Source organism: Hylobates moloch, unplaced genomic scaffold, assembly GCF_009828535.3.
Source record: "Hylobates moloch isolate HMO894 unplaced genomic scaffold, HMol_V3 SCAFFOLD_19, whole genome shotgun sequence".
Taxonomy (NCBI): Eukaryota; Metazoa; Chordata; class Mammalia; order Primates; family Hylobatidae; genus Hylobates; species Hylobates moloch.
The window spans coordinates 22,445,037-22,470,449 of NW_026652294.1; the positions used below are offsets into that span (position 1 = coordinate 22,445,037).

Below are 25,413 nucleotides of genomic sequence, written 5' to 3' on the forward strand. Positions count from 1 at the left end.
CACCCCCTCCCCCACATTTAGACTGGGTGTGGCCAATCAGGTTGAGGGAGGAGGGAGGAATTTAAGCCCAGGGATATTTCAGTTTTCCTCTTTGGGGGAAGAAGGGCGAGAAATTTCCCTTTGAATGTTCCTCTACTCCTGAGAGTCTTGCCACCTTTCAGTTCAGTCCTCAACAGTGGTCCCTCATGGCCACTGGTGGAGCAGGTATGGGAGTGAAGGAGGGTGTCGTGGGCAGCGCTGTGAGAGGGGCTGCTGGGGGTGAGGGACCTACCTCTGCAGGTCCCACAGGGCCCTTGAGGTCCAGGCTCCTGGAGTGGCTGCTGCGCAGGCTCCCAGTCTGACTCGTCCTCTCGCTGCTCCACAGCTCTGGTCTTGGGCTTCGACTGGGGGAAGTTCCTGAAGGATCACAGTTACAAGGCTGCTCCTGTCAGCTGTTTCAAGCACGTGAGTGCCCTGGAGCTGAGGGAGGGAGACCGGGGAGCCGGGCATGGAGCTGCTCCTCCACCTGCTTCACCAGGGCAGCTTCAGGCTGGACGGTGACAGTGGGGAGGTCTGGGCAGGAGACGGATGGCGTTACCACTCGCTCCATTTCATGTTTATGTCAAAAAAATCCTCCTACGAACACTTCTATCACCTGCTTGGCATCACTCCCGGTCTGAAGTCCTTCAGTTTATTTACATAATGGAACTTGGTGCTAGCTGATGTCAAAGGGTCTTTCCACTCTGAAACCCTTCTCTCCTCTCTTCCCCATTTGCAGCATTTTCTCATGGAAAGCATGGTGCTTCTGTAGCTGGCCTGGGCCCCTTGGACCCCGAGAGGCAGATGTGGATACCCTTGGAGCCCACTTCTGTAAAAGGCTCCTTGATGCGTATCATTTAAAAGCCAGAATGAAGGGCAAGGCCCTTGGGGGCTGGGCTTGAGCGCAAGAACGGAATATCCAGCAGCTGTAGCGTGTGGGAGCCTGCAGGCCGGGAGAGCAGATCCCACAACAGCACTCTTGTTTTGTCTTCACACCACTTTCCTAAGCTCCAGGAAATCCAGGAGGAGGCCTCTTTAGTCTTGAGGAAGTAGGGGGTCTTTTACCCAGAGTAAGCCCACTTCCTAGCCGCCTTTCAGAACTGCCACTGAATGCTGGGGAGTGCCCTGCACAATGACAGCTGGTTCTTGACTCAGCTAACTCACTCCTCTCGTCTCTGAATGGCTAATGAAGGTGCACATCCTTTCTGCTGGAGGGGGAGCCTCTTTTTTGCCCTGAATTCTCTAATAGTCTCAGCATTTTAATTCCCAGGGGAGTTGCATCATACTTGTGTCTAACACATATAATCCAATTTGCTTTGTAAAAAGCCTGCCCCTGGGTGCCTGGGCTAGCACAACTGTGTCCGGGTTCTGTGATGAACTAAACTCAAATGACCAGGGAGATGGAATGGGATACCTCAACTGGCTGAAGCCAGGGCTGAGAATAAAAAAGGTGAATTTGGCCAGGCACAGTGGCTTACCCCTGTAATCCCAGCACTTTGGGAGGCCGAGGCGGGCAGATCACCTGAGGTGAGGAGTTCGAGACCAGCCTGGCCAACATGGTGAAACCCCGTCTCTACTAAAAATACAAAAATTAGCCGGCCATGGTGGCGGGCACCTGTAATCCCAGCTACTTGGGAGGCTGAGACAGGAGAATCCCTTGAACCTGGGAGGTGGAGGTTGTAATGAGCTGAGATTGCACCACTGCATTCCAGCCTGGGTGATGGAGCAAGACTCTAAAAAAAGTGATTCTCCTAAAGGAGAGTCAGAAGTACCATTGGCAGGAAAGTGAGGGTTAGGTACTGGGAAAGCAACTAAAACAGTCCAGTGCTGTCCTGGGGCATTTTATTTTATTTTATTTTATTTTATTTTATTTTATTTTATTTTATTTTATTTTGAGATGGGAGTTTCACTCTTGTTGCCCGGAGCTGGAGTGCAGTGGCACTATCTCGGCTCACAGCAGCCTCCCCCTCCCAGGTTCAAGCGATTCTCCTGCCTCAGCCTCCCGAGTAGCTGGGATTACAGGCGTGCGCCACCACCACGCCCAGCTAATTTTGTGTTTTTAGTAGAGACGGATTCTCCATGTTGGTCAGGCTGGTCTCGAACTCCCAACCTCAGGTGATCCGCCCGTCTCGGCCTCCCAAAGTGCTGGGATTACAGGCGTGAGCCACCATGCCCGGCCCCCTGGAGCATTTTAGTAGGAGGGGAGGTAGAGAGTAAACTTGCAGGTGGATGGCTGGGTGTAAACGAGGGGGTCATAATGCCCACAGCCCAGGTTTGAGTGATGATTGAAGGAAAGTATATTTGTGCTAAGAACAGTGCCCCACCATTGCTTGGGCTGGCACAGGGACGAAGGGATCGAAGCTTACCAAGGCATCATGTGCCCAAAGTGATACAGTAAGAAACCAGTCCTATAAAGATTAGGACTCAGTTCTGTCTGACTCTGGGTCTCTAGCCATCACCCTGCATCCCACCACCTCCACCTCTACTCCCCGGCTCAGCTCTTCAAGGACAGGAGACCTCATCTCTATCTCTAGTGGCTGGTTCTGCACACAGTGGGTGATGTGAAAAGTTGAGGTGCAAACGAGGACTTGACTGAGGCCATGAGGCAGTCTGTCTCCCCTGCTAGCGCAGTTAGCTCACTCTCGGTACACTCTCATCGCCACACAGGTCCCACTCTATGACCAGTGGGAGGATGTGATGAAAGGGATGAAGGTGGAGGTGCTCAACAGTGATGCTGTGCTCCCCAGCCGGGTGTACTGGATCGCCTCTGTCATCCAGACAGCAGGTGAGTGTTTGGCCAGGGCAGGGCCAGGGATGTGTGTGCACAGTGACATCTCTAGATGGGTGAACAGTGTGGTAGGCAGGAGTTGGCTTCATAAAACAAAAATCCCACCCACTGGAATATCTGCCCCACTTCTAAGGATTCTTCTACCAGAGAAGGGAACACAGAGCTTGGCAGGCTTGGAAACCCCAATTTTTTTTGTTTGTTTTTGTTTTGTTTTTTTAGATGGTATCTTGTTCTGTCACCCAGGCTGGAGTACGGTGGCGCGATCTCGGCTCATTGCAACCTCCGCCTCCTGGGTTCAAATGATTCTCCCGCCTCAGCCTCCTGAATAGCTGGGACTACAGGCCACCTGGCCACCACACACGGCTAATTTTTGTATTTTTAGTAGAGACGGGGTTTCACCATCTTGGCCAGGCTGGTCTCAAACTCCTGACCTCAGGTGATCCTCTGCGTCCCAAAGTGCTGGGATTACAGGCTTGAGCCACCGTGCCTGGCTGGAAACCCCAATTTTTAAAAGTTTGTTCCAGGGCCAGGTTTCGTGGCTCACACCTCTAATCCCAGCACTTTGGGAGGCAGAGGCAGGAGGATTGTTTGAGCTCAGGAGTTCGAGACCAGCCAGGGCAACATAGTGAGATACTGTCTCTACAAAAAATGAAAAAAATTTAAAAAGTAAAATTCCTTCCAGGGATGATCAGGTTATAGAGAATTAACTCTCAGCACCATGCCATAATGCTTTCTGAACTAGGAGCATGAATTTCTTTTTTTTTTTTTTTTTTTTTTTTTTTTTGAGACAGAGTCTTGCTGTCGCCCAGGCTGGAGTGCAATGGCGCGATCTTGGCTCACTGCAGGCTCCGCCCCCTGGGGTTCACGCCGTTCTCCTGCCTCAGCCTCCCGAGTAGCTGGGACTACAGGCGCCCGCCACCTCGCCCGGCTAATTTTTTGTATTTTTAGTAGAGACGGGGTTTCACTGTGTTAGCCAGGATGGTCTCGATCTCCTGACCTCGTGATCCGCCCGCCTCGGCCTCCCAAAGTGCTGGGATTACAGGCGTGAGCCACCGCGCCCGGCCCAGGAGCATGAATTTCTTTGGCTAGGACTGTTGTGGACAACAGGAATCCACTTGCCTGGAAGTATAGATGCCCGAAGTCTAGCTTAGGCTAGAGAAAAGAGAATGCTTAAGAACATACCTTCCCCAAGCTAGGCGCGGTGGCTCACGCCCGTAATCCCAACGCTTTGGGAGGCCGAGGAGGGCAGATCACGAGATTGGGAGATCGAGACCATCCTGGCTAACATGGTGAAACCCCATCTCTATTAAAAATACAAGAAAAATTAGCCGGGCGTGGTGGCGGGCGCCTGTAGTCCCAACTACTCGGGAGGCAGAGCTTGCAGTGAGCTGAGATTGCGCCACTGCACTCCAGCCTGGGCGACAGAGCAAGACTTCGTCTCAAAAAAAAACCAAAAAAGCATACCTTCCCCAGCTCACCCTCCCTCACAGGTGCCCTTTCCTTTCCTTTCAGGGTATCGGGTGCTGCTGCGGTACGAAGGCTTTGAAAATGACGCCAGCCATGACTTCTGGTGCAACCTGGGAACTGTGGATGTCCACCCCATTGGCTGGTGTGCCATCAACAGCAAGATCCTAGTGCCCCCACGGAGTGAGTTGATGAGAACATTTCCTCTCTTGTTCCCGTAGGGCCCCTGGTAGAGGGAGAGTCCTCTGCTTGTGTTAGGTAGAATGGGAGTCCTCTGTCTTGTGAGAACAGAATCCACTTGCCCCCTGGCTTCCTGCCCTCCCCATCCCAGAGGCCCGGGGGCAGATCCACGTGTGGAATCTGAGGTTCTCAGATGAAGTCATTGCTGGCCTGAAGAGGCAGCTATTTTCAGTCCCCACTGCTGAGGGGTCCCCACTCTGGGTTGGCACTAGCGTCCCTGTCAGTGGAGGAGTTGTCAGTCTGTGTAACCAGGATTCTGCTGGTGCCTCCACAGCCATCCATGCCAAGTTCACTGACTGGAAGGGCTACCTCATGAAACGGCTGGTGGGCTCCAGGACACTTCCCGTGGATTTCCACATCAAGGTCAGCTGTGAGCCCTTAACTGATGTCCCTCCTTCCGCTCTTCCATTTTTCTCCATCCTCCGTGCCACTCACTGGAGCATGTTACCTAAGACTCCCTTGCCTGATTATCTTCAGCAGCTCCACATTTTGCAAGGCTGGAGACAAATGCTGCTGCTACATTGTTGCCATCTGCCTTTCTAGCCTGGCGTGGGCCACTGCCCCACCCAGACTCTGCTCCTACCGCTCCAGTCATGCTGCTTTGTCTGTCTTTTGCTCTTCCAGAACCTTACCTTTGCTCATAGAACTTTTCAGAAGTGTTCACTCAGTAGATTTTATTAACATAGTTTTTTTTTTTTTTTTCTTTTTGGAGACAGAGTCTCGCTCTGTCCCCCAGGCTGGAGTGCAGTGGCGCGATCTCGGCTCCCTGCAAGCTCTGCCCCCCGGGTTCACGCCATTCTTCTGCCTCAGCTTCCCGAATAGCTGGGATTACAGGTGCGCACACACCACCATACTTGGCTAATTTTTGTATTTTTAGTAGAGATGGGGTTTCACCATATTGGCCAGGCTGGTCTTGAACTCCTGACCTCAAGTGATCCACCCGCCTCGGCCTCCCAAAGTGCTGGGATTATGGGCATGAGCCACTATGCCCAGCCTTACACACTTGTTTACAAGGCACAGTGGGAATACAAAGAATACAGACCCTGCCATCCAGAAATCTCTAGTCTGGCAGAGGAAACAAAAGCCATGCACATGAGTAATTGTAATATAGCCTCGGTTCTGAGCCAGGGATGTGCCTGGCACAGCACAGGGTAAGGCCTGGCCTGGGGCCCCTCTGGGCTGTCTGATTCTGTCTGGTGTAGGACTCCTGTGTGGCACAGAATCATCTGTGTGGCATTTAATTTTAAGAAATTATTTAGTAAAAATTAAAAAGTCACATATATACATGGTAAAAGTGACTCATACCTGTCTCAGTGTCTCAGCACTTTGGGAGGCCAAGGCAAGAGGATCACTTGAGGCCAGGAGTCTGAAACTATCTTGGGCAACACTGTGAGACTTTGTCTCTTAAAAAAAAAAATTAGCTAGGCTGGGCAAGTGGCTCACTCCTGTAATCCCAGCACTTTGGGAGGCCGAGGTGGGAAGATCACCTGAGGGCAGGAGTTCCAGACTAGCCTGGCCAACATGGCGAAACCCCATCTATACTAGAAATACAAAAATTAGCTGGGTGTGGTGGCATGCGCCTGTAATCCCAGCTAACTCAGGAGGCTGAGGTGAGAAAATTGCTTGCAGTGAGCTGAGATCGTGCCACTGCACTTCAGCCTGGGCCACAGAGCGAGGAGACTCCATTTCAAAAAAAAAACAAACAAAAATGGCGTTGGATTGCGGGCTGCACTGTGTTGGCTGTAGAGGAAGAGAACGTGGCAGGGAAGGCAGCCCAGAGGGGCCCCGAGCCAGGCCTTGCCCTGTGTTGTCTCTCACTCTCCTGAGTGAGCTGCTGGGATACCGGATGTGGGAAAGGCAATCGATGTGAGGACGTATCCCAAGCCCTTGAGCTGGGCCAGAGGGTCTGTCTGGTTTAGGACCCCTGTGTCAGCTTTGCCTGTTGGCTGCTTTGTGACCTCTGAGACGCTTTCCTTCCTGGTGTGTTTGGAAATAGCACCGCTTAGTCTAGTCTAGGCCGGTTCTTCCTGACCCAGCAGTGCCCTGGGGCTGGAAAAGCCCTACACCCTACCTGTTCCCTGCCCCAGGCAGGACAGCACTGAAGTCACAGTGAACAAAAAGAACCTCCTCCTCTGTACCCCAGCACCGTGGCTCTCTGTAGAGCAGCTCGAGGGCATCTTGGTCACCATCCCTCATGAGGTCAGTTGCTACCAAGGCACTGGGAAAGCATTGCAGAGCTGCAGCCCATCAGGGTCAGAAAGGGACACAGGAAGACTCAGTTCTGTGGATATGAGTCTTGTATGTGCCACAGGCAGAGGGCTGGGAGGTGGCGGGGAGCGCAGGGTGCCTGGGGATCAGAGTGCAGAGCCCATGAAGAGCACAGGCTGCGCACCAGCTTCCAGGCCCAGCTCTGGCACAAATGAGTCTGTGTAACTCTGGGCAAGCGTGACCTCTGGGTCACTTTTCCTTAGTCTAAAGTGTGTTTTGTGATTTGCATCAACTCATTGGCGTTTTGGTGGCAAGAAGTGGCATGCCCATTGCGAGCTGTGTGCCTTCCCTCTGTGTCCTCCTAGGGAGAGCTGTTGCCTCCCTCTGTGTCCTCCTAGGGAGTCAGGGCCAAGGTGAGCCTGGCAGCACAGGCGGTCTCATCTGCCACCTCCCGACTGACTGAGTGTGGGGGATAACACCACACCTTCCCTGTCCTCCACTTACCAGAGCAGGAGGGTGGGTGGGAGGAGCCCTCGGCCATAGCAGGCCTGTGTTCTGACGTCGTTTCAGATGGTGGAGAGCATGAAGTACCCCTTTAGGCAGGGCATGCGGCTGGAAGTGGTGGACAAGTCTCAGGTGTCACGCACTCGCATGGCTGTGGTGGACACAGTAATCGGGGGTCGCCTACGGCTCCTCTACGAGGATGGTGACAGTGATGACGACTTCTGGTGCCACATGTGGAGCCCCCTGATCCACCCAGTGGGTTGGTCACGACGTGTGGGCCACGGCATCAAGATGTCAGGTTAGCAGAGCCCCAGGCCAGAGGGACTGCATGCTATGCTTCCCCAGGGATGGAGTGGGAGCACCTTCCTACTCCTCACAGCAGGACAGCAGGTGGAGGTTGGCATGGCCCCCCTGCAGTGATGATACTGAGCTCAAGAGAGCTTGAGTAACTTGACAAAAGTCACTCCACTCAACTTGTGAGTGGTAAAATCAAGATTTGAACCCAGATCCTACCAGCCCCGATCCTCTCCCCTGTCATGCGGGAGCAGTCTGGGTTTCGAGGGCTGAAGAGTCCCTACAGAGAGCTCTTGATGTTTTCTGGACTCAACCTTTCTGTCTGCTACTCTGGGGTGGGGGGTCCTGAGATACAGAGATACAGCTGAGAACACGTGCAGAGCAGCCCCACATTCCCAGGGAGGCTCGTGGAGATGGCCCAGGAGCCGCCTCCAACTCCCTTCTCTCCCTCATTCCCTATCCATCTCCTCCAAAGAGAGGCGAAGTGACATGGCCCATCACCCCACCTTCCGGAAGATCTACTGTGATGCCGTTCCTTACCTCTTCAAGAAGGTAAGGCTCAGCCCTTGGGCGCTTTCCACCTCAGCCATGGGTCCATTCCGGGCCTGAGGGACCTGGCTCTTCCCCTGGGACCATCCCTTTCCCTCCTGAGGCCTGCTTCCCTCACCCTTCCTCCTGGCCTGTCCAGGGAGTCCCCAGCCGTCCCATTCCTTTAAGGTACGAGCAGTCTACACAGAAGGCGGTTGGTTTGAGGAAGGGATGAAGCTGGAGGCCATTGACCCCCTGAATCTGGGCAACATCTGCGTGGCAACTGTCTGTAAGGTGAGCCAGGGGCCGGCCCTCCAGCCTCCAGATTTCTGAGGGGACCCATGTGGCCCAGAGCTCTGACCCCACTCGCCACTGTCAGGGGGTCTCTGTTCCAGCCTCTCATCACTGGCTGCGCCTAGAGTCCCTGACTTTTGTGGGTGGGGCCCGGCCTGCCCCTTGCTCAGAATCTGCTTTCGTGTCAGGGTCCAGGGCTCCCTGGACGAGTGCTTATTCAACACCTGAGCCTGGTCCTGTGTCAGGGTAGGCCCCTCCCTGTCACCTCACTGGGGCCTTCTTGCTGTGTGCCATCTCCTTTGAGTGCTGGCCTAGGCAAGAGCCACAGCTGGGGTCCCCTTGCTCCAGACCTCCTCATCGCCTCATCCTGAGCAGCACCCCCACCCCTGCCTGGCCCTCCTGGAGGAGGCTGCTGACTCGGCCTCGCCGCGGACCCGCTCCACGCCAGGCGCGTGTGCTCACCCGAGAACACAGTCCAACAGGATGGACGCGGCCCCTGCTGGCGTGGTGTTTGCTGTCTAGTGGGGAAGAGAAAGAATCCCACATGTATGCATCACAGAAGTACTGTGTGCCCCAGAGAGGCCCAGGTGTCCTCTAGGAGGGCCATGCCCTAGATCCGTTTGGATCCATCTGCCCCGTGTCCTTATTGGGGTGTGGTGCCAACCCAGGATGGAGTGCAGTTCATGATATGATCTGTCTGCCTGCTCCCCCCACCCCCCAGGTTCTCCTGGATGGATACCTGATGATCTGTGTGGACGGGGGGCCCTCCACAGATGGCTCAGACTGGTTCTGCTACCACGCCTCTTCCCACGCCATCTTCCCAGCCACCTTCTGTCAGAAGAATGACATTGAGCTCACACCCCCAAAAGGTAAGACTAGAGAGGCCACCACATGCTGGCCTTGCCATCAGAAGGGGCAGGGTGTCCAGGCACGGTGGCTCCCGCGTGTAATCCTAGCACTTTGGGAGGCCGAGGCAGGTGGATGACCTGAGTTCAGGAGTTTGAGACCAGCCTGGCCAACATGACAAAACCTCGTCTCTACTAAAAATACAAAAATTAGCCAGGTATAGTGGCAGGCGCCTATAATCCCAGCCACTCAGGAGGCTGAGGCAGGAGAATTGCTTGAACCCAGGAGGTGGAGGTTACAGTGAGCCGAGATCATGCCATTGCACTTCAGCCTGGGCGACAGAGCAAGACTCTGTCTTCAAAACAAAACAGAAGGGGCAGGGTGTGGCCACAAGCCCAGATTCCTGGTCAAGTCAGGCCCCAGAAGTGTAGCATTTCAGGGTGTATGGGAAAGGTGACAGAGCCCGCCACCAGCCCTTAACTGCTGGGCTGACCCTGCCCCATGGCCAGTCTATGATTGATGAACAGAGCTCCCACTTATCCCATTGGTCAGTGAACAACCTATACAACAGGACTGTGGTGCTACAGCAGGTACCACCCTGAGGGGATGAGAAGAAGGCTGCTGGGGAGACTCCATGCTGGGTCCTGACAAAGCTGCAGAGCTCCTTCAGCCATGTGTCCTTTCCCCCTGCCCACTTCCTGCTTCCCCCTCTCCCTCTGCATCTGAGCTTCCTGCTCCGCTTCCCCTCCCCTCTGCATCTGAGCTTCCTGCTCCGATTCCCCCTCTCCCTCTCCCTCTGCATCTGAGCTTTCTGCTCCTCCAGGTTATGAGGCACAGACTTTCAACTGGGAGAACTACCTGGAGAAGACCAAGTCGAAAGCCGCTCCATCAAGACTCTTTAACATGGTGAGGAGACTGAAGTGGAGCAAGGGGCCTGCGGTGGCCTCAGGACAGGCCCTGCCTGCTGCTCTCAGTGGTGGCAGTTCCTACCCTTTCTCTCGAGTCTCTACTGCTGACATCAGCCACTTTCAGGGGGAAGTCCCCAGCTATGGCCTGGGCACTCCAGTCCCTCTTCCATGGAGGGGCGGTGTTGGGAAAGAGGTGCAGTGGGATTACCGTCTAGAGGAACCTGCCCCAGCAGGCATTCCAGTCCCAGCCCCCTCCCTGCCAGTTCTTCAAGTGCCTCCAGGCCTGGGCAAGCCTGCTGGGGTAGGGAGCTGACTGGCTTGGCCACTGCCTCCTTTTTCTGCCCCAGGATTGCCCAAACCATGGCTTCAAGGTGGGCATGAAGCTGGAGGCCGTGGACCTGATGGAGCCCCGGCTCATCTGTGTGGCCACGGTGAAACGAGTGGTGCATCGGCTCCTCAGCATCCACTTTGACGGCTGGGACAGCGAGTACGACCAGTGGGTGGACTGCGAGTCCCCGGACATCTACCCCGTCGGCTGGTGTGAGCTCACCGGCTACCAGCTGCAGCCTCCTGTGGCCGCAGGTGTGGACTCTCGTGGCCCTAAGAGGCTCTGACTTTCTTTCCTCTTCTTTTTTCCTTCTTCCTCCGCCCCTGTGCCCATCTCCCTTCTTTGGCCTGAGATGGAGATGTCTCATGGATCACTCTAAGTAGAGTGAGCCCCGTCACCCAGCCCCTGCCCCTGACTTCTCTGTCTCCCTTTCCCTCTGGCCTGCAGAGCTCCTTCCTTCATCTTGCCCACTCTGTCATATGTTCGTGCCCTTGTGCACCCAGGTAAACTACCCAGGTCCCTCTGAGCAGCCCTGGTGACAATGGTGGGAAGAAGGGACAGCTGTTCTCCAGCCCCTCCTCCAGCCCTGCCCTCTCCTCATTGCCCAGCTTTGGCTTCCTGTCTTTGCGGTGTCCCGTGTGGGAGGGTGGACGGGGTCTCGGGATGCGCCTGTGCCCTGTATCCTCCCAGGGACCCTGTTCTCATCTCTTTCACCCTTGTCTTTCAACAACAGAACCGGCCACACCGCTGAAGGCCAAAGAGGCCACAAAGAAGAAAAAGAAACAGTTTGGGAAGAAAAGTAAGTGCTGCACCAGTGCAGCCAGGCTGGTGTGGGCCCGGGAGCAGTGGGCCTGCGTCCCTGGGAGCAGGCGGGAGTCAGCCCCCAGGCACTAGTTCCCAGGTGCTGTCCTACTGACATAGCTCTCTTCATGTTCCTGTCCTGTCTCTTTTCCCTTGCCCTCTGGCCTACGGGCCTTTCACCCTGTCTCTGGGGACCCAGACCATAAATAGGGAGTGTTCAGTCTCTGGCCATGGTCAGGGTGCTGAGGAAAAGAGGTAAGAGATTGAGGTTGGGGGATCCCATCCCTGATGCCCCATGTTCAGAAAAAAACAGCCTGGCCTGGGCAAGCCGCAGCTGCTAGTTCTCAAGGAAAAGCCACAGGAAGAAATAGAAGCTGTCTCTCCAAGGCTGTCATTCTTGACCTCAAGACCTCTTTGAGGGTGGGAGAGGGTGGGAGCAAAGGCAGGCAGCTGAGTGGCAGGACTCCACCTGGCTCTCGGGCTGTGGGTGTCGTTTCCCTTGGTGGGGCCTCACTGCAGATTCTGAGCCCAGCTTGGGTTCCACTTGAGGGGCAGAGCAGGAGGGGGCAAAGCCATCCTTCAGAGCCGCAGGCCTATGACAGTGAGGTGGGCACCACAGTGTGGTACCATGCGGGGAAGAGGATGTTCTGAAACAGGAACAAGGTCCCTCGGGCAGGATTTTGAGTGAGGGGCTGGGCGTGGTGGCTCACGCCTGTAATCCTAGCACTTTGGGAGGCTGAGGCGGGCGGATCATGAGGTCAGAAGTTCCAAGACCAGCCTGACCAATGTGGTGAAACCCCGTCTCTACTAAAAATACAAAAATTAGCCAGGTGTGGTGCCAGGCGCCTGTAATCCCAGCTACTTGGGAGGCTGAGGCAGGAGAATCACTTGAACTCAGGGGGCGGAGGTGGCAGTGAGCCCAGATCGTGCCATTTCACTCCAGCCTGGACGGAAGAGGGAAACTCCATCGCACCAAAAAAAAAAAATTGTAATCCCATCACTTTGGGAGGCCGAGGTGGGCGGATCCCGAGGTCAGGAGTTTGGGACCAGCCTGACAACATGGTGAAACCATGTCTCTACTAAAAATACAAAAATTAGCCTGGCACAGTAGCACACGCCTGTAATCCCAGCTACTTCGGAGGCTGAGGCAGGAGAATCACTTGAACCAGGGAAGTGAAGGTTGCAGTGAGCTGAGATTGCACCATTGCACTCCAGCCTGGGCGACAGAGCAAGACTCCATCTCAAAAAAAAAAAAAAAAATTGCGTTGGAGGTGTGGCATTTATCCAGCAGGCAGAGGCTCTGCACCATTCAAACAGTAGGGCCGGGAATGGTGCATGTTGTGGGAGGAAATCAACAATCAAAAACGGGGGCCGAGTGCGATGGTTCACACCTGTAATCCCAGCACTTTGAGAGGCTGAGGTGGGAGGATCTCTTGAGCCCAGGAGTTTGAGACCAGCCTGGGCAACAATAGCGAGACCCCTAATTTAAAAAATTGTTTTAATTAGCTGGGTATGGTGGCACAGGCCTGTAGTCCTAGCTACTCAGGAGGCTAAGGTAGGAGGATTACCTGAGCCTGGGAAGTCAAGGCTGCAGTGAACTGTGATCACCCCAGTGTACTCCAACCTGGGTGACAGAGTGAGACCCTCTTCCAAAAATCTTTTTATTTAAAAAAAGATTTTAAAAAGCAGTTAGAACCACGACTGCCTGGGGCTTGGTTTGAGGGAGGTGGTGGTATTACTTCCCATTGGAGAGAATCTGAGCTCAGGGCACACAGCCAATAAGATGTGTTGTCAGAGTTGGAGTCCAGTCTTTCTGTCCCCAAACTGGCACTTTTCCCTCTGCCACGCTGCCTGACCACTGGGTGAGACCTATCCCATAAAGCCTTACCTAAATACAACCCTAATGCTGAGTTTGAATCCATTTTTATTCAAAGGGAAAAGAATCCCGCCCACCAAGACGCGACCCCTCAGACAGGGGTCCAAGAAGCCCCTGCTGGAGGACGACCCTCAGGGTGCCAGGAAGATCTCGTCGGAGCCCGTTCCTGGCGAGAGTAAGAGCCACCGGGCTGGGTCAAGGCAGGACCAGCCTGCTCCATGCTCAGAGACGACCCCTCTCCTTCCCCACCTGGGCACAGAAGAGTAGAGTCAGGTTTCTTCGGCATTTTCTGGGCACCAAGCAGTCCTGTACCACTGGACCCAGAGTGTTTCCCAGACACGCCCCCAACTGTGAATGGAGCCGAGTCCCCCTCTAGCCCGGCCCCAGCCCCTCCTCCTCCTCTATCTCTACCCCTACCTCTAGTGCTTGGCAGAGTGGTGACAGATTGGTACATGGCAGTGTCGCTGGCATAGCCTGCCTGGCTTGGGGCCTTGGCCCTTTGCTGCTGCCACTGCCCTCCCAGAAGGGAAACTGGAGGGTGAAGGTGCATCCTAGGCCCCCATCTATAGGGAGCCAGGTCCCTTTCCCAGCTCCTCCGCCCCTACCCCTCCCAGAGTTATTGACTCGCGCACCCACCCGCCTCCCCTCCCTCTTCAGTCATTGCTGTGCGTGTGAAGGAAGAGCATCTAGACGCGGCCTCGCCCGACAAGGCTTCAGGTCCAGAGCTGCCTGTCCCCCTTGAGAACATCAAGCAGGAAACGGACAACTGAGCCTTCCTGCCTCCAGCCTGGCTTCTAGCTGGAAGCCAGCCTGGGGTTTCTCTACCACCACCACCATGCCTCCACCTGACTTTGGCTTGGAGACTGATCGTCTGTGTGTGAATTCTGCCCGGTGCTGTGAAGGCTGGACGGTGGAGGACCTGCTGGGGTCTCCTGGGACCCGTCTGTTGCCTCTGCCCTCCCCTGTGGAAAGGCCTATGTGACGGGCTGCCTGAGGCCCCCGAACTCATCTGTGAACCACCTTCTCCAGCCAGAGTTCCCACAGCTGGAACGCTAGCTGCCTGCTCTTCCTTAAGATGGCCTCCCCCCGACCCGCCACGGCCCTCAGTTGCCAGGGATGGGGCCACCCCTGTCACACTGTGGAAGACAAGACAGTGAACTCTGCCCGAACGAGTCATGTAAATTAAGTTCTAGAGCCGCTCTCTGAGCAGGATAAGGTCCCCTGACAGTGAGTTGTGTGGTGGGGGCAGCCTCTGCCTCAAAAATTCGCCAAGCAGAATGCCTCTCAGCCTCATGTGTTGGTCCTCTGCTCCTAGCTCCCCAGGGATGTTGGGGACCCAGCTTGTCTCGGCAGCTGAGAAGCAGTGACCAGGATGTGGATTTTGGCGACCTGTGTGGTGGCCTTGAGCTGCTTTCTGTGTTTGTGAGGACTGACTCCCAGTGCCTAAAGGAAGTGCCCCTGGGGAGGAGGTTGGGAGGAGGATGGCCTGAGTGTGCACTCTGGCTCTGCTACCTGCTCCTGAAGCCCCGCTAAAAATAATTCAGCCAAGATTCCTTCGTAGTTAAAGGGTCCAGTTCCGACTGGAGCCTCTGGAGAGCTGGGCTTGTATGCTCTTTTGGCCTTTTGTTCCTACCTGAATGAAGAAACCATGCCTGGAGGGGCCGTGAACACAGAACCCTCAGGACAAGGATGACAGAGCTGGAGGACACATCTAGCTGCCATTGCAACCTCACTGGGCTCCCCAGACTTTGTGTATGAGAAATTAAATCCCTTACTTGCTTGAGTCCTGTTTGTTAGATCTCTATTCCTTGCAGAGTGTGTTCTAACCCCGCCACCCGCCACCTCATGGTATCGATTATGAAGGCCACGTGAGTCAAGACATGAGTGTGCAAGGCCGTAAAGAATGTCGCCTGTCATCAGCTCGAGTTCCCTGTCTTAGCCACATGCTGTCATTATTTACGGTTGTGCCATTCTCCCCAAAGACTGTGAGTTCCCCAGAGATGGAGCCTGTGTCTGCCTGTCCGTAGTGCCTGGCATAGGCTGGCATAAAGGTGGCCTTGTGTGTGTGTGAAATGGGAACGTGCACATGACCATGTGTTGCTGGTGCCTAGAGGTCAACTTGATTTGTTGGAGATGGAAGTATTGATCTCTTGGGAATTTTTGCTCAATCCATGCAGTAACCTTGTGCCTCAGTTTGCCCTTGGAGGGAACTCAAGTTCTTGGAGTCTCAGCAGTGGGGCTGCTGGCAGGGAGGCATTTGCAAACCCCTCATCCCTGCTTCTGCCTGAGGACCCACAGGGGCTCCTGGTACAGGTGAGACCAAATCCAGACCCTTCAGGAACCTGCCCTGCCTCCCTCATCCTTTATGGTCACCCAGTCTAGCCCCTCTGCTGCAGGGAAAGGGATGCAAGGGAATTCCATTGTACCAAGAGCCCCTACCCAGGTGCCCGGTTAAATAGGTATCTAAATGGCTCACTTCACCTTCACAGTAACCCTGTGTGGTACTGATGGGGAAAAAGGCAGCCTCAGTACAGTTTAGTCATTTGGCTGCTTAAATTTACACCTGTTGTTGGGCGCGGTGGCTCATGCCTGTAATCCCAGCACTTTGGGAGGCTGAGGTGGGCGGATCACAAGGTCAGGAGATGGAGACCATCCTGGCTAACATGATGAAACCCAGTCTCTACTAAAAATGCAAAAAATTAGCCGGGCGTGGTGGAGGGCGCCTGTAGTCCCAGCTACTCGGGAGGCTGAGGCAGGAGAATGGCATGAACCCGGGAGGTGGAGCTTGCAGTGAGCCGAGATTGCGCCACTGCACTCCAGCCTGGGTGACAGAGCGAGACTCCGTCTCAAAAAAAAAAAAAAAAAAAAATTTACACCTGTTAAGGACGGCAGTGGGGTTGAACCCAGGTTTGTCTGCCAGATGACCTAGTAGTGAGTCAGTCATGCAGCCTGCCCGAGCATCTTCTGGGTGCCAGACACCAAACTAGACACGGGCATCAAGGGAGACTGGCAGATGTCCGTCCTCGTGCCTTCGGCAGGCGAGCATCTCCAGCCCGGAACAATGCCAGTGCCTGAGCCTCAAGATAAGAGCCCTCTTCCTTGAATTCCTTTGTATTCCTGGGAGGAAACTGCTACTTTCATCAAAATAACCCACAATACTGAGAGGAGTATCTGCATGTCAGAAGGGATGGCTAGGTCAAATGGCCTGAGAGGTCCCGATTCTCACAAACAGCCACCGTACTGTGTGTGGGGGTGGGGACCGGGAGTGTCTTCCCCTTTTAACTAAAGCCCTGACCTGGAAGTGGACTCATCGGAGCTTCCACTCCTGAACCCAGCTCTGCTTCTACATGAGCCTCCCGGGGCCGACGCAGGGAGAAAGCACTGCTGCCGTTCCCCAGTCGCACACGTGACTGCCAACTGAGATTAGTATTGCTGTCATCAACGATAGTTTCGGGTCTGGCTTCTAAGGCAGAACTTGCTTACCTTCACCGTGGGGTCTTTTCAGGAGTTCCTTCCTGGCTCCCAGCCAGAAATTAGCAACACTTTATAGACTGACTTGTGCCCATCCCAAAAGACTGGAGCCCTAACCCCAGTACCTCAGAGTATGACCTTACTTGGAAATAGATTCCTTACAGAAGTAATGAAGTAAAATGACATCATTAGGTTGGGCCCTAATCTAATAGGCTGTTGTCTTTATAAAAAGGGGAAATTTGGCTGGGTGCAATGGCTCACACCTGTAATCCCAGCACTTTGGGAGGCTGGGGCAGGTGGATCACCTGAGGTCAGGAGTTCGAGACCAGCCTGACCAACATGGTAAAACCCCTTCTCTACTAAAAATACAAAAGTTAGCCAGGCGTGGTGGCACGCACCTGTAATCTCAGCTACTTGGGAGGCTGAGGCAGGAGAATCAGTTGAACCCAGGAGGCAGAGGTTGCAGTGAGCCGAGACTGTGCCATTGCACTCTAGCCTGGGCAATAAGAGCAAAACTCCGTCTCAGAAAAAAAAAGGGGGGGGGGGGAATTTGGGCAGAGACAGATTATAGAGGGAAGATGATGACACACAACATCATGTGAAGGTGGGGACAGAGATGGAGATTATGCTGCCACAGATCAGGGAGCATATGGGACCACCAGAAGCTGGAAGAGGCAAGGGGGACCCTTCCACTACCGGTTCCAGAGAGCACACCCCTGCCAACACCTCAATGGCTGACCCCTAGCCTACAGAAGCTCTGCTGTTCTAAGCCACCCAGCTCCTAGCATTTTGTTGTGGCAGTCCTAGGGGACGAATACAAACACCAACTAATGGCCCCAGGAATCCCAGATGTTCAAAATGCAGGTCCAGGGGAGATAGAGCCCTCTCCCCACCTTCCCAGGCCCCACTCTATTCTCACTTTCCCTCGAAGGACTGCCTCTCCCCTTTGGACACCTCCATGGCCTTACAGGCAGTGGTTCCTACATACGGTGGTGCCTGTATCTTGTGCACCCTTCTCTGATATGCTGTGAGTTTGCTACAACTGAGGGGTCAAGCTGGGACTAGATATGTCAGGATGGTGAATGTACTATCAAGTGGGGTCCAACCTATGGCTGACAGGTGGTGGGAGGCAGAGCCAATGATGCACCTGCACTTCCACTCTCCCCATCCCTGGGATCCTGGGATGAGGGAGACCCCTTAAGTCAGGCTGGGACATGGTTAAGTCAACAGTGATCCAGCAAATATAGAAACAGCAGGACTGATTTTAGGGACACATCTGGACCAGCACACTGTGGCTTATAGGAAAGGCCACTGTGTCACAGCAGGAGCAAATGGTCATTCCTTGCAAACTCACCCTGGGTCTAGCCCAGAGGTGGGGGCAGGGAGGAGGGGAGAACGGGAGGATGGACATTATTATTATTATTATTATTATTATTATTATTATTATTACTACGGAGTCTCACTCTATGGCCAGGCTGGAGTGCAGTGGTGCGATCTCTGCTCACTGCAACCTCTGCCTCCTGGGTTCAAGCGATTCTCCTGCCTCAGCCTCCCAAGTAGCTGGAACTACAGGTGCACGCCACCACACCCAGCTAATTTTTTTTTTTTTTTGAGACAGAGTTTTTTTGCGTCTTGCTCTGTCGCCCAGGCTGGAGTGCAGTAGCGAGATCTCCGCTCACTGCAAGCTCCGCCTCCTGGGCTCACGCCATTCTCCTGCCTCAGCCTCCCAAGTAGCTGGGACTACAAGCGCCTGCCACCATGCCCGGCTAATTTTTTTGTATTTTTAGTAGAGACGGGGTTTCACCGTGTTGGCCAGGATGGTCTCGATCTCCTGACCTCGTGATCTGCATGCCTCGGCCTCCCAAAGTGCTGGGATTACAGGCGTGAGCCACCACGCCCGGCCTCGGATGGACATTATTGAACTGACCCAACCGGGTCATTGCCCAGCTCTGGAACCAAGCCAAGTCAGGCTCCTGCTTCCTGGGGACTTTGGAACCTGGCCCACCACCCACCAAGGCCTCACCCCTCCTGCCCCATGGCCAACCTTATCTGCTCCACGCTGTCTTCCTTTGATGGGGGTTCTCCTGGCACTGGGCCTGGAGGCTGGTGTCCGCTTGGCCTTTCCGGCAGCCCAGCCCGGGCAGGCTTCAAAGACAGCAGCTGCAGCCTTCACCCTCTGGCCATGGGCACTGGGAGGGGTGGCGCAGGTGGCCCCCACCCGCAGGTTCAGCCCAGTAAGCCACCTGAAGAAAAGAGAGAGCCGGGGAGCTGGCTGTGCTGATTCTGCTCCAGTGGCCTGGAGCAGGTGGGCAATGGGTGTGGGGCAGGGTTGGTGCAGAAGGCAGCACAAGGCCACAGGCAGTGTGCATTTGGGAGTGGTGGAGCCTATAGGTGACAGCAGAATCTTGGTGGCTCACCAATTATGTGACCTACAAGCCACTTCAAGCCTCTGATCCCTTCTTTGTAAAAAGGGGATAATAACAGTAATAATAAACAGTTAGAGGGCTTACAACGTAGCAGACACTGTTCAAATCAATTTATGCCTGTAATCTCAGCACTTTGGGAGGCCGAGGCGGGTGGATCACGAGGTCAGGAGATCGAGACCATCCTGGCTAACACGGTGAAACCCCGTCTCTACTAAAAATACAAAAAATTAGCTGGGCTCGGTGGCAGGCGCCTGTAGTCCCAGCTACTCGGGGGGCTGAGGCAGGAGAATGGCGTGAACCCGGGAGGCGGAACTTGCAGTGAGCCAAGATCATGCCACTGCAGTCCAGCCTGGGTGAAAGAGCGAGACTCCGTCTCAAAAAAAAAAAAAAATCAACTTATGTATGCTAATTTCATTCTTACAACAACCATCATGAGGTTAGATACTACATCCCCCCTTTTTACAGGTGGGCAGGAAAGGTTATGTGGCTTGCAGAGTTAGTTAGTAAAATGGCAAAGCCAGGACTGGAGCCCAGGTCTGCAAGACTCCAGGCTTGTGACTTTTTCTTTTTTTTTGAAATGGAGTCTCACTCTGTCGCCCAGGCTGGAGTGAAGTGGCACGATCTCGGCTCACAGCAACCTCTACCTCCCAGGTTCAAGCGATTCTCCTGCCTCAGCCACCCAAGTAGCTGGGATTACAGGCACCCACTACAATGCCCAGCTAATTTTTGTATTTTTAGTAGAGACAGAGTTTCACCATGTTGGCCAGGCTAATCTCAAACTCCTGACCTCAGGTGATCAGACTGCGTTGGCCTCCCAAAGTGCTGGGATTACAGGTGCGAGCCACCATCCCCCACCTCTTGTGACTTTCTTATGTAATTATGTAAAGTGGCCTCACCTACGTATTAGGTCCCAGCCTGCTAGGCAGAGCAGATACCATGCCCACTTTATGGATGATGAAATCAAGGCTCAGAGAAGTCCCCCTCAACATCCGCAGGAAGGGTAACTGACCCTGGAAAAGGGTTATACATGCCTGGCTCTCGCAGGACCCGCCCCTCCCCACAAGCTGCTCGGATGGGCATGGACATCGTGTGCCCGGGGAGATGACAGGGGCTTGACTGAGAGTGGCTGGGTGGTCTTTGGCTGGAGGTCTAGGTGGGGGTGCCCACCTGTGCAGCGGAAGCAGCTGGCAGTCACAGTGGAAGGGATTACTACTGAGGTCGATGAGCTCCAGCTGGCTGAGACTGGGCAGGGCAGGCAGGGCCCGAAGCTGGTTCTTCTGCAGGTGCAGGCTCTGGAGCCCAGGCCCCAGGCCTGAAAAGGCCCCAGGAGAAATCTGCAAGGAGTTGCCAGGCCCCAGTGTGAGCTCCTGGCAGACCTGTCCCACCCCCAAGTCTGGAAGGGAGCCCCATCTTCCCTCAGCAGAAGAGAAGCTGGAGAACCCAAGATGGTCCAGCCAGGAAGTGCAGTGCTGGGTCAGTCACCCAGATGCCTAGTTCATGGTCCACCCCACCACCCAATAATGGCAAAACCTCTTGGGGGCTCTCAATGTGTACAAACAGTAGATGACCCCATGGTCCCAAATTCCTCCCTCCTCTATGCTCCAGCAACGCCCTCCTGTGCAGGCACCGTGTGTGGCCCGGGTTCTGCCTGGACTGTCACTCACACCGGCAGGGGCAGTCCTGGTTTATCTCAGGGTCCCCGTGCCCAGCCTGAGACCTGTCACCAAGGGGCTGGCAAATGCTTGTTGAGCGAATGCACGCTGCCTGTGGCCTTGTGCTGCCTCCTGCACCAACCCCGCCACATGCCCAGTGCCCACCTGCTCCAGGCCACTGCTGTTCAGGAAGAGGTGCTGCAGCGACCTGCCCACGGGCTGGAAGGCTCCGTCACGCAAGGCCCTGAGTGGGTTGCCCGAGAGCTGCAGCTCCAGGAGGGCAGGCAGCCCCTCCAAGGCCCCAGTGGGCACCTCTCGCAGCTGATTCCTGTCAAGGTGCAGCTTCTCCAGCTCCCGAGCTGGGCCCAGCGCCCCAAGGGACACTTCGGTGATGCGGTTTCCACTCAGGTAGACCCAGCGCAAGGCCAGTGTTCCCCCCAGGTCCCCAGGTGCCAGGCGGTCCACAGCGTTGTCCTGCAGGTGCAGGGAGAAGAGGCTGGGCAGGGCGCGCAGGGCAGCCCCTGGCACCTGCAGGAAACGGTTGCGCTCTAGGTACAGGTAGCCGAGGCGAGGGGCCCCTTCAAGGGCAGCAGCGCTGAGGTCTGCTAGCTGGTTGTCGGAGAGGTACAGGTAGATCAGGCGGCCCAGCCCGGCCAGGGCGCCCGCCTCCAGCTCCGCGATGCCGCAGTGCTGCAGGTGCAGCGACACCAGGTGGCCCAGGCCGGGGAAGGCCGCTCGGGGCACCGAGGGGAAGTGGTTCCGCCTCAGGTCCAGGAGCTGGGTGTCGTTGGGGAAGCCGCGGGGCACCGCCTGCAGGCCGCAGCCCTCGCAGCTGCTGTGCCGGGACTCGGGGACGCACACGCAGGCGCGAGGGCAAGGCGCAACTGCCCGCTCCTCCACGGGGCCGCGCGGAGGGGCGCGGGGCCCGGCCACAGCCCGCTCCTCCTGCTCTTCCTCTTCCTGCACCGCGTCCTCAGGGCAGCGCAGGTCCCAGGGCCGGAGGGCGTCCAGAGCCTCGCCCCGCAGGCGCCGCGGCCCCTGGCACGCGCCGTCCGAGCGCACGCGCGCACGCGCCAGCCACTCGAGTAGGGGCCGCGCCTGGCAGCCGCACCACAGCGGATTCCCCTGCAGCCGCAGCCGGCGCAGCTGGCCTGGGCCCTGCAGCGGGGGCAGGGTGTCTAGCTGGTTCCCGCGGAGGTCGAGGGTGTGCAGGCGCGGACAGTGCGCGAAGGCCCTGGGACCCAGGGCCTGCAGGGCCCCACCGTCCAGCAGCAGCTCCCGCAGGCCAGGCAGCGCCAGACCGTCTTCCTCGCCCGCGTAGGTGAGCGGGTTGTGGCCCAGCTCCAGACGGGCCAGGCCACGGGCCTGGGACAAGGCGGGCCCGGGCAGAGCCTGGAGCTCGTTGTGATGCAGGCTGAGCCGTCTCAGGGCGGGCAGGCCAACCAGGGCCTCGGGAGCCAGCACGCTGAGCGCGTTGTGCGACAGCCGCAGCCAGCGGACGCGCAGTAGCCCCTGGAAGGCCATGGCGGGCAGGTAAACCAGGGCGTTGTGGGCCAGGTTTAGCGTGGCCAGCGCACCGAGTGCCCCGAACGTCCCCGGCCGCAGCTCCTCCAGTGCGTTCCCCTCCAGCTCCAGCCGCCGCAGCGAGCCCAGCCCGTCCAGCGCCTCCTGGGGCAGCTCACGCAGGTGGTTGGAGGCCAGGTTGAGCAGGAGCAGGCGGCCCAGGCCACGGAAGGCGCCCTCGGCCACCAGCTCCACCTGGCAGTGGCGCAGGTCCAGGTGTGTGAGGTGAGGCACGCCCTGGAAGGCGGCTGCGGGGATCACCTTCAGCAAATTGCCCTGCAGGTCCAGCCGCTGGGTCAGCTGGGGACGGCGAGGGGAAAGTGGGGCTGAGCTAGGTAGGGACCCCGCCTTTTGCAAGTGCTGCTCCTTCCCCGAAACACTCTTCTCTCCTGTTACCTTTCCCGTATTTCTCTTCATCCGACCCCTGACACCTCCTCCAGGAAGCCTTCCTCTCTAGTGCCCTGGGCATCACCCACTGTGGCACTTTTCACACTGTGCTGTCCCTGCCTCCTCGCTCGCTCTCCTCCACTAGCTGATGACTCCGCAGAGCAGAGACCACACCTCACCCTGCCACAGCCCCGCCTCTCCACCACAGGGTCTGCAGTGAATTCGGTATCGATCTATGGGTCACCTACTTATTCCATTCACACAGCAAGGATTTTAAATAGACCATCTCCCTGTTACTGGTTTTTATTATTCCCATTTTACAGATGTGTAAACTGAGGCTCAAAGAGAAGTAATTTGCCAAGGTCTCCCGGGCAGGTGGTGGCAGATCTACTGATGCCCAGCCCAGGCTCCTCCCTCTGGGTCCCCACCTAGCCCCACTGCCACTCTGTGCCCGTGCTCCTGCCCTGCTGACCTCAGGAATGGCGTCTGGCACCTCAGTGAGGTTCTGGTGCCGGCAGGCAACGTGTCGCCTGGAGTTGTCACAGATGCAGGCCTGTGGGCAGCGCTGGGCGGCGGCCTGCCTAGCTGGGCCCAGCAGCAGAAGTACAAGAAGCGGCAGCACCAAGGAGACATGGGTGGAGCTCCGGGGCCTGGGACGGGGAGGGAGAGTCTGTTCTGCACAAGAGCTGAGGCCACATGCTGTCTCTCACTTAGTCCCAGCCATGGTGCAGCTCCTGCCCCGAAAACCCCTCAGAGCCTCCTCCTTTGGGCCCAGGAAAGTGCCAGTCACCCTGCGCCTCCCTGCCCCCCACCCCCCACGCAGTGGAGGTCCTATGATTAGTCCTGTTTTACATGGGAGGAAATTGAGGCTCAGAAAAGTGACCTGGTGCGTCCCTTTGCCTCTGCCCAATGGCTTAGTGAGGACTTGCTGACTGTGAGAATGACTCCAGTTCGGAGCATGTTCTCAGGCTGTGGTGAGGCTCCGGTCCAGGGTAGGCTCAGAAGCAGCCTGTCCTCAGACTGATATGATGCCAGCTCCCAGGTGGCAGGAGCATAATGGTGCCCACTGGAAGGGAGGGAGGCATCCAGTCCGGGTCCTTGAGCCTGTTTTTGTTTGTTTGTTTAAATAGAGACAAGCCTTGCTCTGTTGCCCAGGCTGGAGTCTGGAGTGCAGTGGAATGACTATGGCTCACTGCAGCCTTCACCTCCGGGGCTAAAGTGATCCTCTCACCTCAGCCTCTTGAGTAGCTGGGACTACAGGCACGCACCACCACGCCTGGCTAATTTTTTATTTATTTCTGGTAGAGACAGGGTCTCGCTATGTTGCCTGGGCTGGTCTTGAACTCCTGGCCTCAAGTGATTGCCCCACCTTGGCCTCCCAAAGCGCTAGGATGATAGGATCACCTCCCCTGCCCAGCTGGCCCCTCTGTTCTCAGCCTATGTCAGGCATGGCCTCTCCCCCATCGCTGGGCTGTTCCCCGGCCCCCAGGAGCCTCCCCCTTGCTGCTCACTGGACTGTCATCTGTTTTGGAGTCTCCTTTGGGTCCCAGGCTCCAGCCCCTGCGTTGGAGTTGTTGGCTTCTCCAGAGCCTGTGGTGAAGGCTGTGCCTCAGGGCAGGCCAGGGAGGGGACCCATGGGGACAGATCGCTGAAGCGACAAGCATTCATAATGCAGGGACCGCTGCTGGGCTCTCAGACAAGCCCCAGAGAACCAGTCCCTGGCAGCGGCCACATTGCCACATGTGTCTCAGAGCCCACCTTGGGAGAATCCCTTCCTGGAGAACCCCAGGAAGTCCCCAGAGCCCCTGCCCACAAGCCTCTCAGAGGCCCAGAGAGGGGCAGAGACTTACCTGAGGCCACTCAGCTGCTCTGAACACCCCTTGCACCATTGGGCCCAAAGACTCACCCCTCCATGCCGCCTGGAACTGCTGGTCCAGCCTGGAGGTGCAGCGCAGGGAAAGGCTGTCCCCGCCTGGCGGGAGCCCCCCTCCGCGGCCTGCAGGCCTGGCAGCTGGGACAGGGCTGAATGGGAGGCATTGTCGGCAGACCAGGCAAGCCAGGCTTCCCCAGGCTGAGGTGAAGGAGGGGCGGGCGGCGGGCGTGAGCAGCGGCTGGAGTTACAGGGCCTCCTGCCTGCCCCAGCCCAGGATGGAGGCTCTGGCCTGAATCCTTGGGCCAGCCCGACAGGGAGGGGGCACCAGCAGCTGGCCCGGGAGTCAGCAGTCCTGGGCTCCCTCCTGCCATGTGGGCTGCCCTCCCAGAGGCTGCTTCCTAGTCTCTGAAAAACACATCCCATTAGTAAGTAGCTCTGAGGTCACAGTGGGGGTTCAGGCCCGCACCTGGCACACAGTGGGTGCTTCAGAACAGGTGACCCTTTCCTTCCATCTGTTTGTGCTTATGCATTTACATACATAGTTTAACACTGGACATACAGGATTCTAGACACTCATTTTTTTTTTCACTTAACCTCAGATTACTGGGAGTTATCCAAATTGACTCTTCCGAATCTCATTTATTCTGTGGTATAGTATTCCACCGTGTAAATGTATCACATTGACTTAGCCATTCATCTTGGACATTGGCTACCTCCAATTTTTTGCAATTTACAAACAATATTGCAAAGAATATCCAAATACGCATCTTCCCAAGCTCATGTTTGTTTTTTAAATAATACATCCAGACCATAGCCAATGTTTATGTATCTTATGATTTTTCAGATTCCTGTTTCTGATGGAATTGCATCTTCTATTGTTTGTTTCCTTTAATTGGAAACAGGGGTCAGGCACAGTGGCTCATGCCTGTAATCCCAGCACTTTG

The 25,413-nt window shown here is 56.0% G+C and overlaps 2 protein-coding genes across 3 annotated transcripts in view; one reads left to right on the forward strand and one right to left on the reverse strand.

The window, feature by feature from the left end:
- Positions 1 to 14,880, forward strand: part of L3MBTL2 (L3MBTL histone methyl-lysine binding protein 2) — a 26,956-nt gene extending 12,076 nt beyond the window's left edge. For both annotated transcript variants that reach the window (XM_058431468.1, XM_032138841.2), the window contains 13 exons: positions 365 to 444; positions 2,686 to 2,803; positions 4,319 to 4,453; positions 4,785 to 4,873; positions 7,289 to 7,520; positions 7,992 to 8,068; positions 8,234 to 8,338; positions 9,060 to 9,207; positions 10,008 to 10,090; positions 10,440 to 10,674; positions 11,154 to 11,219; positions 13,156 to 13,272; positions 13,755 to 14,880. In XM_058431468.1, the coding sequence (XP_058287451.1) occupies positions 365 to 444; positions 2,686 to 2,803; positions 4,319 to 4,453; positions 4,785 to 4,873; positions 7,289 to 7,520; positions 7,992 to 8,068; positions 8,234 to 8,338; positions 9,060 to 9,207; positions 10,008 to 10,090; positions 10,440 to 10,674; positions 11,154 to 11,219; positions 13,156 to 13,272; positions 13,755 to 13,867 (1,598 nt within the window). In that variant the 3' untranslated portion in view covers positions 13,868 to 14,880. The remainder of the gene's footprint in view (positions 1 to 364; positions 445 to 2,685; positions 2,804 to 4,318; positions 4,454 to 4,784; positions 4,874 to 7,288; positions 7,521 to 7,991; positions 8,069 to 8,233; positions 8,339 to 9,059; positions 9,208 to 10,007; positions 10,091 to 10,439; positions 10,675 to 11,153; positions 11,220 to 13,155; positions 13,273 to 13,754) is intronic.
- Positions 13,129 to 24,586, reverse strand: CHADL (chondroadherin like). Its single transcript, XM_032138843.2, has 6 exons — positions 24,503 to 24,586; positions 23,069 to 23,246; positions 20,812 to 22,509; positions 20,162 to 20,328; positions 18,613 to 18,811; positions 13,129 to 13,346 (listed from the first exon to the last, which is right to left on the reverse strand). Exons 1-6 carry the CDS (start codon positions 24,508 to 24,510, stop codon positions 13,320 to 13,322), a joined length of 2,277 nt encoding a protein of 758 aa, XP_031994734.1. The 5' UTR covers positions 24,511 to 24,586; the 3' UTR covers positions 13,129 to 13,319.
- Between the last annotated feature and the right edge of the window lie 827 nt (positions 24,587 to 25,413).